Genomic DNA, 13737 nt, shown 5'->3' on the forward strand with positions numbered 1-13737 from the left:
CTTTGGGAGGTGATGGATATGTGCCGGTCCTGGGTGGTGCTGGTCACTTCATGGTGGGGACTTCCCCCTGTGCTCATCAAGCTGCGTACACTAAATAGTTGTGTGAGCTAATTGTATGTCTCTATAATGCAGCCATCACCAAAACTCCTGCCGTTTGTGACAACGAGGATGGACCCTGATGGCGTCGTGTTAACTGAGATAAGTTGGAGAAAGACAAATATCGTTAAGATCTCACTGACATGTAGAATCTTAAAACACCAAATTCACAGATCCAGAGCACAGACTGGTCTTTGTCAGAGGCAGGATGTGAGGGATGGGGGATGGGTGAAGGTGGTCAAGATCTACAAACCTGTAGCCATAGGGTAAGTCAGTCATGGGATGCAACGCACAGCATGGCGGGTGCAGGTAACAACACTGTGTTGCATATTTCAAGGTTGCTAAAACAGTAGGTCTTAAAGCTTCTCATTATAAGAAAAAAATTGCAGCCACGTGAGGTGACAGATATTGACCAGATTACTGGGGTTCTTCCGTGGTATATACACGAATCCATACGTTGTACGTCGTGGGCTAATACAAAGTTAACGTCAATCATATTCAATAAAGTGGAAAAAATGTTACCAGGAACATATTTAAAAATTAAAATTAAATGTTAAAAAAATTCATTCTAGAAAAAGCTATCCATAAAGCAATGATAGCATCTAACATCAAGAGATTGGCTATCATGAACTACTCTGGAATCGTTCGCTTGTATGAACTCTGAGCTCCAAGACAGTAAGCTCCACTGTGGGATCCGAAGCAGCAAGGTTTTCCAGCATGGTCACTCTGTGCGACACTGACATTACGTCACCACCAGCAGCTCCGAGGACTGGGCACACAACCAGAAAAAGATAAACCCTCCAGCTGCGATACATTAAATACCTTTTTACGTATCGATCATACTACAAAAAAGTGGTATAAAAAATTAAGCCTTGAATCCTATCTCACACCATATGTAAAAATATTTTTATATAGATCATAGACCTAAAAGCAAAGCTAAAATTTAAAAAATTTCTAAAAGAAAATATAGGAGAAGTTCTTCCAAACACTGGTTTCTCAGAGAAGACTCAAGGAGCACTAACTATAAAAGAACTCTTTGACGAACTGGGCTTGAAGGTTTTTTATACAAAGGTTGATCAATAGTAAAACTTCTGCAAATCCAAAGACATTGGTAAAAAGCTAAAAGCAAGCCTCAGATGTGTAGTAACAATTGTGATTCATGTATTCAGTAAAGGACTGGGGTCCAGATTATATAGTATTTCTACAAATCAATAAAAAGGCAAACAGGTCAATTAAAAAAGGGGCAAAAAATATAAACAGGCACTTCACTGGGAAGGTATTCACGTGATGAATAAATATTCAGAGAGCACGGCAACCTCCCTGGTGACTGGGGAGGCCCTCTTTGGGCACAAGGTGTGGCTGCTGTGCACCCACACACGGATACCAAGATGGGGACACAGACGACAAGATGGGGACACCGATGACAAGATGAGGACACAGATGACAAGATGGGGACACCGATGACAAAATGACATGGTTGACAAGATGGGGACACGGATGATAAGATGGGGACATGGATGACAAGATGGGGACACGGATGACAAGATGGGGACACGGATGACAAGATGAGGAAATGGATGACAAGATGGGGACACGGATGACAAGATGAGGAAATGGATGACAAGATGGGGACATGGATGACAAGATAGGGACACGAATGACAAGACGGGGACACGGATGACAAGATGGGGACATGGATGACAAGATGGGGACACGGATGACAAGATGGGGACACGGATGACAAGATGAGGAAATGGTTAACAAGATGGGGACACAGATGAGAAGACGGGGACACCGATGACAAGATGGGGACAGGGATGACAAGATGGGGACATGGATAACAAGACAGGGACAAGGATGACAAGATGGGGACACAGATGAGAAGATGGGGACACCGATGACAAGATGAGGACATGATTGACAAGAGGGGTACATGGATGACAAGATGGGGACACAGAGGACAAGATGAGGACAGTGACACTCTACCACTGGGCAGGAAGATGGAAAACCAGCTTGAAAAACTAGCTGGCAATTTCTAGTGAAGTTAGGTGCAGATCCAGCCGGCCTCCAGCAGAGCCACGTGCTGGTGGCCTCAGGGCCCTGCAGAGAAATGCCCCAGCAGCCCTGCTGTGACGGCGTCCCACAGTCCCTCCTGGGAAGGACAGAGTTAGGATGAGTCGGATAACGGAACACGGACAGCAACTTAAAAAGAAAAAGAGTGGTGCGTGAAGTAACGAGCATAGATTTCACAACCACGATGAACAAACCAAGACGAAGTCAAAGGAATTCCTACTAATGATTCCCTGACTGTGGCGTTCACAAGCAGGCAGAAATACCTCGGAGCCACTGTGGGGGTTGGGGGCGGGGTACGCGGCCAAGTGACCTGTGTGTGAACTGTGGTGGGTGTTTTCCTCCATCAGCCCAATCACGGAGATCCCATTAGATGGGACCTGTCCTGTATTTGCCATGAAGCTCTCTGCTCAGCTCAGGGCTCTTTCCCCAAATTCTCCAGAGTGGGGAGACAGAGGCACAGTGGATGTCTCAGTGGTGACTTTTTGGTCACATTTCTCATAGTCACCTTTTTGAGGAAACTCTCATCTTCGCAAGAGAAAGCACTCTGGTGTCTTCACGTTGGCCCATTACGCTGTCCTTGGAGAGAGGCCAGCAACTGAATCCCCTAAAATGTAATACCAGAGCACCATGGGCCTCGAAACCAGGACGGTGAAATGTGGACAATAAGTCGCGGCATTTTTACGAACATGACCACGTTTGTTCTGATGGGAGCATTAGAGATTAGAGACTGCATCTCGGTAACTAATGCGAGAGGGTGAATCTCCCTGTTTCGTGGAATATAATTCTCATTTAACAACTTCATGTGAGATCTGAATTTTACTGAGTGATTCAGCGTGTGCTCTGCCAGGTCTACTTTCAAGTGAGAAGGACCCCAGCTGCTAAATGCTATGGTACTGCTGTGTGGGGAAGCCGTTCACTTTTTTTTTTTTCCGGTTTTTTCTTCTGTTTTTAGAGACCTTCCTTCCATGCAGTCTCTGGATGAAAACTGTTATTACAAAAATAAAGCAACAGCAAGTCTGAACACTTAGTGTAATCTTAATAACCCCATCCACAGAGGAAGTCTCGGTACAAACCAACAACGTCGTTCTCAGAATTGGCAGGCGGACACACGAAGCACGGTGAGTGGTTACCCTAGAACTCACGAGTGAACAAAATTAGAATTCCCTTAGGATGTGTCCTAAAAAACAAGAGAGCGGAGAGACAGAGCTGGAGAGATCCTAGGGGATAGGCGTGACTTGGCAGAGGGACTTGGGCTGTCAGAGAGGATGGGAACACTTCAGATGCGAGCGCCATTTCCTCTCACCGGGCAGGCCCAAGGTCCAGAATAACGCACCTGATTTCCTGCAGAGGGTGACGCCCGGGGTGGGTGGGGAGGGGATGGGCGGGAGCCCCCGGAGCCTGTGACAGCGGCCACTGCTCTGGGGGGACCAGACGACCGCCTGCATCCCCGTCTGCTGTGCGGGCACCTCGTTCTCAACAGGGAACTGGGTTCCCCCTCACAGCTCGGCCCTCAGCTCTTAACACATGATGACGAATAGCTGAGTAAGTCCTGTGATCCCTCAGCTCTGACTCCAGGCAAACTTCGTGGTTTATTCTGTTAAATCCTCTGTGGGGAAGAGGATACTGTGGTTTGTTTGATGGTCTTACTGTAACTTCGACTTAATCAATCGATATTTTAGTCTATACGTTGTTTAGTAGCTTGGTTAAAGACTTTTGTGGGAAAGTGGTCCTCTCCAAGTGGAGGGTTAAGACCGAGGTTGTGAGTGGCCTGATCGGTATCTCATTCATAGTCGGTGATCATTTTCGATTTGTTGGAGTTCGTAATAAGTAAGCAGGACCCTGATGTATCTGAAACGTACGGAGTGCTCACAGGAGGGCTAATCCCTCTGTCTCATCGATGCCCCAATCACAACGACGTCATTCGCAACAACACAACGGAGACAACACCAAGCAACCCAGCGCAGCGGCAGACCCACGCAGGGCTTGACAGGAGTCACGGTCAACGGGGAGCAGGAGGGGTCCGAAGGAGGTCGGGGATGCCCACAGAAGGGGAGGGGATGTCAACATGTGTGGGGTGGCTGCCCCTCCTGGTCTCTCGCTCACTGTTTCTGGGGGGCCCCGAGGGGGGTCCAGCACTTAGAAGTGGGGGCCGCTGGTGTTCACCTCCCCACTGGGCACAAAGTGGCCAGAGAAGCTCTACCGCATGTCCCTGGGAGCCAGTCTTGGGCAGGTCAGCGCCCTGACCCTCTGGGGCAGCGAGCTGGCTCCTGCATCTGCACTGGGGACAAAGGCACCTGGTTGCAGTGCTGGGAGGTTATGATCCAGTGTGAGCTGCCCGGCCCAGCAGCTGGAGCCTGGAGGTGCCTGACGGGGCCGACAGAAGCGCTGGTGGCGTGGAGCTAATGTCCTGTCCTGGCCTTACCCGTCGCCTTGGCTCTGGAGTCACCCTACCCCACCGCATGCACCCCGGGGTTGGAAAGGGCGCCGGGCAGCACTCACCCACAAAGAGCTGGCTGTTGAGCTGCAGACGCACGTGCCCGTCCTCGGGGGCCGCGTGTGTCCCGGGCGGGAGCAGGTCCACCTGCAGCCAGGCCTCCTTCGTGTTCCTTTCGGCCCGGACGAGGTGCCACCGGTCGTCATTGAGGGGGGCGGGCGCCTGCACTGTGACCTCACAGGGCCCGTTCCCCACATCGAAGGAAAAGGCCACCTCCATTGGGGCTGGAAACACGACACATGGGATGGTGGGAGCCACGTCCCAGACGGGCCCCGGGGACACAGGGAAGCAGACCAGAGGGCAAAGGCATCTTGTACTTGGGAAAATAATGATTTTTAAAAATTAGGCTCGGAATGTGCTAATTCACTTTGATTTGTACTGGACTGAACTGTAATTACGTGTGGAGAGAAACTATAACACATCGGGGTTTTGTGTCGAACTTAGTGCAGACCGTCACCCGTTTTATAACGCGGGCAGGCTGTGGGTGCACGGTCGTCTGCTGTAGGCTACTTGGGGTCCAGTGAGCACTTCGTGGAGGAACTAGCTGAATTCAAACCCTGTCTACACCCACATGAAGGGGTCTCAAACCGGACCCTGTGTGGACAGGTACTTCCCACGGGCTGTCAGGTGCATCAGACTCCCGCTGGCGGGGTTCACAGAACGGCAGGACTGGACCTGAATCTCAGGCTGGAGCTAACGGAGGGAAGGGCAAGGAGCCCCTCGGACACGACCAGCGATAAGGGCCCCGCGGAGTTTTCTGGACACTCACAGCGTAGCTCCAGGCTGATGAAGTCTGTGATCCCCAGGTTCTCTAAGAACACGCCGGATGAAGCTCTCGTCTTGAAAAAGAAGGACACGTCGGCGCTGAGCTCTGCGTGCAAAGTGGGGAAGTGAAGGTACGAAGTTTCTGTGTGGAAGGAAGCCGAGTTCCAGAAGGATCCTAGGACACAGGAGGGAAGGGTCACACAGAGCAGCCGCACTGGCTGTCCTGGCTGCCGTTGTCCTGAGCGTGCCCACAGGACGCCTGAACAGAGAGCTCAGTGGGGGTGGGGGTCCGCGAAGACCCTCCCCTCACGGTGCAGGGAAGAGCGCCGTGCAAACCGTGTCTGTCTCCACGCCACCCACCAGGGAAGTGTTCTCTGTATCCAGGCAAGTCACTCTGATAGCGTCCTCCACATTCATTATCAACCCTCACCTGCCCACCATTTGGAATGGGAACCATGTACGTAACTGAATTTAAAAAAAATCCTGCAGAAATCCAGAGTTGCCCATCGCAACCGGGGACCCAGATGGTCGAAGGGCCCCAGCCTTGCCGGGCTCCTTCCCCAGAGCGCACTCCCACCCTGACTGGGGCAGGGACGGGGAGACCCCTCCACCAAGCCTGGAGGTGGTCTCCCTGACACGCACGCTCACCTGAGCCCTGATAACGTGGGTGGAAAGTAACCACCCACACTGGTTTCTGCCACCGCCATCTCCTATCGCTCAAAGTCAATGAAAACTAAATAGCCTAAAACCTCTCGAAGGACAAGCACCTTCCCAAGGATTAGCACTTCGACGGAAATGAGCTTTGAAAGACACATGATCCTGTGACGTGGGGCGACTGGGAGCCACGCTCTGGTTGGGCTTCTCTGCACATTTCTTCTGAGTTTGCGTGTCCTGGCCTCCCTCTTAGCTGGGGCTGCCTCCTGCTGGACCTGAGGCTGGGCCTGGTGTGCAGCCTGGGCGGGTGGTGACCCTGCGTCCTGGCTCTGAGCCTGCATATGTCACAGCACTTGACTCAGCCTCACGTCTAAACCGCTTTTCCTGGAGAATGAGTTCGTGCAGGGGTCAGAAAACAGCCATCCCAAATACCTCTCCGCCCCGTGTCCGGAGGACAGACGCAGTCCCAGCTGGCCTCTGTGCTGTGTGTACCCAGCTGACATCACTTCCTGCCAAGCTGGTCTGCTCTGCAGCCTTCTGGCTGGGGGGCGGGGGGCAAATCAAGGACTCAGTGCTCAGGTTTTCCCAAGACTTACGTGGAGCAACAGCCCGTTTTGCTGGCTTTTCTGTGGAGATACATTTTGGAGATGTTTTATTTTTCTCTAGAGCATAATTAGGTGAAGAGGTCTCCTCTGTACAGGGCTTCCCGGGACCAGGTCCTGGGCTGCTCCATGACGGGGATGCCGGGTGACTGCCGGCCCAGGAGTCCCTGCAACCACACGTGGTAGGACCACGGTGCTATTCCTGTTGAACTCTTAAAGAAAACTTATTCATAAAGGAATAGAGACCATGTTAAAGGCACTCAATTTTATAAAACAAAGATGTTTACTTTAAAAATCAAGGTGTATGAAAATAAAAAATCTGCTTCTTAAAACTGGAAGTATAAATTATGAAATTACTAAGATGACCAAGATTTTTCTAGTCCAATCCATCTTTCTGATCGTTTAAGAGACGGGTAAACACAGCTTCTCGGAGAGAAAACGCGAGGGGTCACGGCTGCAGCTTCGGGAACCCACACACTCGTGCGTCGGTCCAATACGTCCGCGGCTTCTCTTGAAATTCGAAGTGTTCTTAGAAATAACAATTGGGATCAAAGATAAAGGAAAACAAAAACGAAAATAATGAAATACGTGGCTGGATAGGATGCCGGTTTTGGTCCGCAGGCCAGTGGGAGGAGAACAAAGCTATTCGCACGTCTGCACAGAAACCGGCTGCCCTGTGTGGGGGAGGCACGTGCAGGATAAAATTCGCGTAGCCTACGGAAAGTGAGAACTATTCCTGAAGTTATTCGCACGACCAGCAGACAGAAGCCGCTCGGCCTTCAGGGCCTGCGTTCCCGTCTGGATCTGCGGGGACCTGTCCTCACGCTGGCGGCCCCTGCGAGGATTACTGATGCCCCAAAGACACGACAGACACGCCTGCCGTCTACAGAAACACGTCTATCCCGAGGGCCAGCTGGAGCCAGCAGGTCCCAAGGAGGTAGGAAGAAGGCACCTTGGGCCCAAAGGTTCGCCAGCCCTCCCACCTTAGTTTAGGTGCAGATGAAACGTGAAGTAAGACACTGAGACGCTCCTGTGGTTTTCTGCGCGCACCCGCCATCCGCCACGAATTCGTGCGCATCTGGGGCGGAAGCTGGCGTGGCCTCGTGGGGTCTGACAGCCGCTCCCACCTTCCCGAGCGGTCTGCCTCTTCCCTGCACATTTCCTAGTCTCTGGGTTTCCTCCTCTCGGGCACTGTCTGTCCAGAATAGCCAGACCGCCCCTCATCCCCTGACCCGTGCAGGGCCCTGTCCTTGACCTCTTTCCTTCTCTCTGGACACGCACCATCCAGGGGACCTGTCCTCGGACGACTCCCGTGGGCAGCGGGCAGCCTCTCCAGGGACAGCACGTGAGCAGGGCCAAGCCCCTCCCTCTGCCCTGTCTGTGCTCACCCCACAGACGTCCGGACCAGCCTGATCTTCCAGTTGCATGCACGCGCCATCCTGCGTGTGCATGTGGACTCATCTTCTCCCCGTTGCCCCAGGAGGACAGCGACGGCCTCCTGTCCTGCATCCTGGTGGACACACTCCATAGTTGTCTGACTAAATGTCTGGGTAATATTTCCTCTTTTCTTGAGCTGTGAGCAGGTTGGATACTTCTTTCACTTTGGTTTCATAATGTGTCTTCCTGTAATTGTGCTCATGTTATTTATGGGACAAATGGGAGTGGGGAAGGAGGACCGAGGACGTGGAGGTGGAGGAGAGCAGCCGGGGAAATCAGAGAAAGGAATCCGAAGGAAAGCAAGGCAACCAGCTGCTGTAAGCATTTAAAAATGGTGGACGCTTGGGGCGCCTGGGCGGCACAGCGGGTGAGCGTCTGCCTTCGGCTCAGGGCGTGATCCCGGCGTTCTGGGATCGAGCCCCACGTCAGGCTCTTTTGCTGGGAGCCTGCTTCTTCCTCTCCCACTCCCCCTGCTTGTGCTCCCTCTCTCGCTGGCTGTCTCTCTCTCTGTCGAATAAATAAAAATAAAATCTTAAAAAAAAAATGGTGGACGCGCCCAGACCCGGGTGGGACCGGCACCGTGGAGGCCGTAAAGGCTGTTGCCCAGGGTCTTTGAAAATGGGATCGATCCGCCTGCCTCTGAGATGGTTTTGCGGTAGCAGAACCAAGTGGAGGAGAAATTAATGAAATCATCACTTGTCCTGTGAGCCTGTCCTCTGCCACGGGTTGTTCATTGCTGGCACACCCGAAATATTAATGTGCCCTGTGCAGCCTCGAGTCCCAGGCAGCTGCTCCAGCCACCACAGACGAACCGAGGGAGCCCGTTTCGGGGGCTCAGTAATGGCTTTCCAGACCACAGGACGCTGAGAACAGTTTCCAGACTGCGTGTCCTTGGCCGTAGCACCAAGGCAGATGCTCAGAACATTTAAAATTTTAATGGAATACATTATCCGAAAAAATAATTGAATAAAATGGGCTGCAGAATGCAAATGTCAAAGATTTTTAAATGGCTTTGCAGTTCAGACCATCAAAAAACGAAGTCCACCCCTTTTCCCATAGGTGAAATGTTTGCATACGGACTCCAGGCAAAGATGGCGGGATGGAGGTGGGACACACAATGTATTTCTCCCCAAACCTGACGAAATCAAGAACGGTGAGCAAAAACTATAAAGCACCTCCAGCAACACGCACAACAGCTCCCAAAAGTCTGTCCCGAAGCCCTGAGCCCCTAACTGGACTTCCACCTGACGTCCAGCAGTTGTCCTCACGGCTGCAGGGCTCAAACACGGTGACTGTCCTCTTTGCCTGCACCCAGACTGAAACCCTAACTGAGAAACGGAATGAACAGAAGAAATTCCCAATTGTCCCATGCTACTCCTGAACTGCGAGCTCTCTGGAACCTTCTCTGGGGGCACTTAGCCGCTCTGAGTGGACAGGCTCTGAAGCTTCCAGGCCTCAGACATGTCCTGCATTCCACAGTGATGGTTTGTATCAAGTATCGAGTAAGAGCTGCAGAGCATTGACCCCTTTCTCAGTTGACAAAGGGACATAATCCCTCCTTCCTCAGCACCTGATGGAATGCAATGCTGTTTAACACGTGGCGGCCCCCTTGCCGTCATGCTGCCCAACCGCTCCCAGGAAAGAGGTCCTTTGGACATTACTCACGGTCTCCCTGGCACAGCAGAGGCCCCAGTTTGTAGGCTGCAGCAGAGCTCGGGCGGGCTGCGTCTGCGACCACAATGCGTGTCACGGGCAGGTGCTCCTTATAGGACAGCACAGCTGTGTCGTTGGTCCTGGGGGAGAAAACGCCCACTAGTGCCGTGTGGGGTCAGCAGAAGGAGCTCACCCACCAAACGGTCCACGCACAACACTTTTACCAGGTCCTTTCCAAGCACAGATAGCATCCACACCGCTGACCTCAGAGAAGGCAGGTGGCCGATTCAGAAGTGGGGTCTTCTGAGTACACCTGAGGTCACATTCCAACCCAATTAAGCAGTTGACTGTTCTTCTAAATATAGCACAGGACTTGCATGAAGTTTATATACATTCACGCAGTATTAGGTGTCCTGTGGGTAAGCCACTGCATTGGTCGGGCTACCTGTCAGCAATACACAATATTCTACATAACATGTTTATATAAACAAGTTTTTTGCTCAGAACTTTATTTTCATTATTGTTACTTTTTAAAAACTACCTTGTTTTTATTTTGTCCCTCCTTATTAATTTTATAATTTTAAAAACGTATCTGAAACCAACTTGGGGATAAAATTTGGCACAATGTTGTCTAAACTTTGGTCAGGGAGATGGTGTGTGGGAAGGTGCTTGGGAAATGTGCCCTCTGCTCACACCCTGCTTGGGACCAGGGGGCAGGTCCAGTCCCTGCCCTCATCCGGGAGACCTGCGAGGCTGCGTGGCTGCGTGGCTGCCGTCACGCTCTGCAGATGCGAGTGTCCAGTGGAGACACAGCAGCATCTCCTGGGACAGAGCGAGGTGGGCAGCAGGCAGCTGGCACCGGCCCCGCCTGGCCAGTCCCTGTCTCTTTAGCACCAGAGGGTTCTTCTCATTTTCTGCAACATCCTCCTGGTTTTATGAGGGGCTTCAGTTTTGTGTGGATTTCTGATTTATGGACGGTGGAGGCTCCGATGACCTGCTGGTGCCTGAGTCTGCGGGGCCGGGCTGGCAGTACCGTCCTCGGCACCTCTCCCCATCCTGCCTCCGCAGACGGGGAAGGAAGAGCCGGTCACCCCCCTCGGTCACTCCTTTTTTTTGTGCAGTTAGACGTTCCCTTATTCAACAGGAAAAAAAAAAGTTATCAAAGGTAAAACAGGAAGCATTATTTTTAGATCAAACTAGAGACTGTTATTTGAATTTTTCTTCCTGCGTTCAAAGCAGTCTTGAGCTGTATTTAGTGCAGATACTGAGATATGAAAACATAAATATTAAAATCTGAACAGTAAGGCATATCTATTGAAGGAGTTGGATCATCTGCCAAATTCAGCCTTGACAATCTTCTGCTTCACCTAGTTAAGCTTCTATTTCTTCATGCTAACAAAGAAAACAGAACATGGATTTTCCAAATCCACTGATGCTTGATGTTGGGATAAATGGGGTAGACCGGCGGGTGGCGTGGCTTATGGCCACGTGGTAAGTCGGCCGGACTGAGCACATCTTCTGCTGTCAATCTCGCCGACACACCAGCGCGTCCTGTGGAGATGGGCACGCAGGGGGAAACACAGCCGTAGTTACTCACTATGATCCGTGAGTTTTTGAAGAACTACTTTGCAGAAACCAGTCCTTTTCATTGAGGGTGTAACAGTGACATTTTTAGAGGACTAGGAACGCTGCAGACTCGTCTTGGTGCATCACACGTGTGCTGGGGAAGAAAATGAAACACACCTCTGCTCCGCGTTGGTTTGAAAACCATGTTTTTGTGGAGCTGATGGGAAGACTTGTCCTCACAATACTGTGTAACTACGCAGGGTCTCCGAGGTCCCACTTTACTCACGTAATTACTGATTTGCCGGGTGCATTTACTCAAAACAGCCTAGTTAACAGGTGCTCGTGGTTTTTCTGTGTTCTCTGTCTTCCTCGAAGGGCCCAGAGTCAAGAGTCCAAAACGAGGACTTTACAGTTTATTTTTAGCAACTCCTAAAACTACAGAAATAACACTTATGATTTTCCAAGGAACCATACGATTGTTGTTTTGTGAGGACTTTCAGGGGTGCACAATGTGACTCAGAGTAGTTTCAGAGGTTGGGAAGGAAGAGAGGGGGAGCAGCTGGCCAACCCCAACATCTCGTAATGGTTTCAATTGACTACAAGATCATTCAGAACAACTTTTATGACCAAATTTGGAGACTGTTCCAAATAAATGGAGTGATTTTGACCTTATAAGAAATTTTACTTATATAAAAATATATTATCACTAATAACTTTCTTGGTTAATTAAATGTTTTCCTGTATCAGCAATATCACACATTCAAAGTGGTTGAAACAATCATAGAATAAACACCGATGTACCCATTTAAGTTTGATAACTGAAATATTACCAGTGGAAACAAAGAAATAAAATTGTAATTAATTGTGGAGAAGTGACTACATGTGCAGAAAATCCAAGAGAGTCTACAGACTGCCCACTGAAGTTCAGAACAGGAGTCTAGCCGGGCCACAGGACACAAGGCCAACATGGAGATGAAAACGGATATAAGATGATACTGTTCACATGAGCATCAAAGATACAAAGTCTCTAGGAAATAAACTAATGAAAGGTCCTGCAGGTCTGGATGCTGAGTACTATAGACACATTCATGAGAAGATTTAGGGAGCTGGAAAACCTCACAAGGCCACCAGTTGCCCTGAAGTCACGTGAGCTGCTGGCCCAGCCCCGGTCAGGGCAGTAAAGTGTCATCTGCAACCAGCGTCAGCAGCAGCCACATGAACATGAAACCCCCAGCACATCCTCCAAAGAAAGACAGACAGAAGATGAATGACAGACCTACGGACAACCTTCCATCTGCAAAGCTGGAAGTAACGAGATCTGGGACAGAAGTGGTGGGTGAATGGCCCTTTGCGTGATACGTGCTGTTCCGCGTTAGCGCTGTTTTCTGGCAAGATGGAAATGCTGCAGAGGGAGGACGCGGGAAAGAGAGGGGAGGCTGCGTAGGTTTCCTGGTGATCACATGGGTAACAGGTAAGAACCAAAGGGAATTAAAAAAAAACCTACAAACCAGAGAGTAATGGGTTAAATAAGAAAACCACAGGATAAAGCCTTTTTAAAAGAATTGACTATGCATGTCGTTACAAGGACAAAAAAGCAAAAGTCCCTAACTACTGAAGAAATAATTTTGTAGAAGATCAAAGAAAAAAGAAACACAGCAAATGTAACAATTTACGTTAATAACTGTAACATAAAATAATATGATAGATCTGAACCCAAATGTATGAGTGTCATCAATGAATATGAATGGGTTTAATTAAACTTTTAAAACACAGAAAATTTCAGATTTGGCTCCCACATTAAGATACGACGGTCCACTGCAAACCAGAGACCCACCCACACCAAGTGCCTCAGAAAGGCTGAAAGGAGAGGGCAGCGGCCCACCTGCCATTTGCATGACGAGGAAATCAGGGGTGATCCTGGCGTCACGGTACAGTTCAGACTCAAGCCTGGGAGTGACAAAGGGGGCACCACAGCATCGGAAGCCCGAAGGTGCGATGCAGGTAGAGCTGTTCTAAATGCCTCTACTCCAAAATATCAGACCAACCACCTTCTGAAGAAAAGTCTACAGAAAGCGCAAGGGGTCAGGCAGAGGAACTCACTAATAATACGATACTGTAACACAAAACAGAGACGGGAATGGGTGGGGATGTACAAGACCTGAATAACATACCTGGTGGGTAAATCTTACCGTAATATACCAAAAGCTACATCCAACAAAAAGAAATACAGCTTCTTCTCAAGCTCGCATGGGACATTCACTAACCCAGTCATTGGCTATACCGCAGAGAAAGTGACAGTAAGTTCCTTACGGTAGAAATATTATAAACATACTCTGATCGGATCAGAATAAAACTGAAAATATAAACATTTTTAAAAGGCCCTTCCATCTGAAAATT

The 13737-nt window shown here is 50.0% G+C and overlaps 1 protein-coding gene across 1 annotated transcript in view; it reads right to left on the reverse strand.

Annotated features, from left to right (window-relative positions):
• The window catches only part of LOC113249241 (contactin-associated protein-like 4), a 133512-nt gene that overhangs the window by 21804 nt on the left and 97971 nt on the right, over window positions 1-13737 (reverse strand). Inside the window, exons 15-17 of the mRNA XM_026490758.4 lie at window positions 9787-9914; window positions 5433-5603; window positions 4669-4887 (exon numbers count right to left, since the gene is read on the reverse strand). Coding sequence (XP_026346543.4) covers window positions 4669-4887; window positions 5433-5603; window positions 9787-9914 — 518 coding nt within the window. The remainder of the gene's footprint in view (window positions 1-4668; window positions 4888-5432; window positions 5604-9786; window positions 9915-13737) is intronic.

This window comes from Ursus arctos, unplaced genomic scaffold, assembly GCF_023065955.2.
Source record: "Ursus arctos isolate Adak ecotype North America unplaced genomic scaffold, UrsArc2.0 scaffold_1, whole genome shotgun sequence".
NCBI classification, from domain to species: domain Eukaryota; kingdom Metazoa; phylum Chordata; class Mammalia; order Carnivora; family Ursidae; genus Ursus; species Ursus arctos.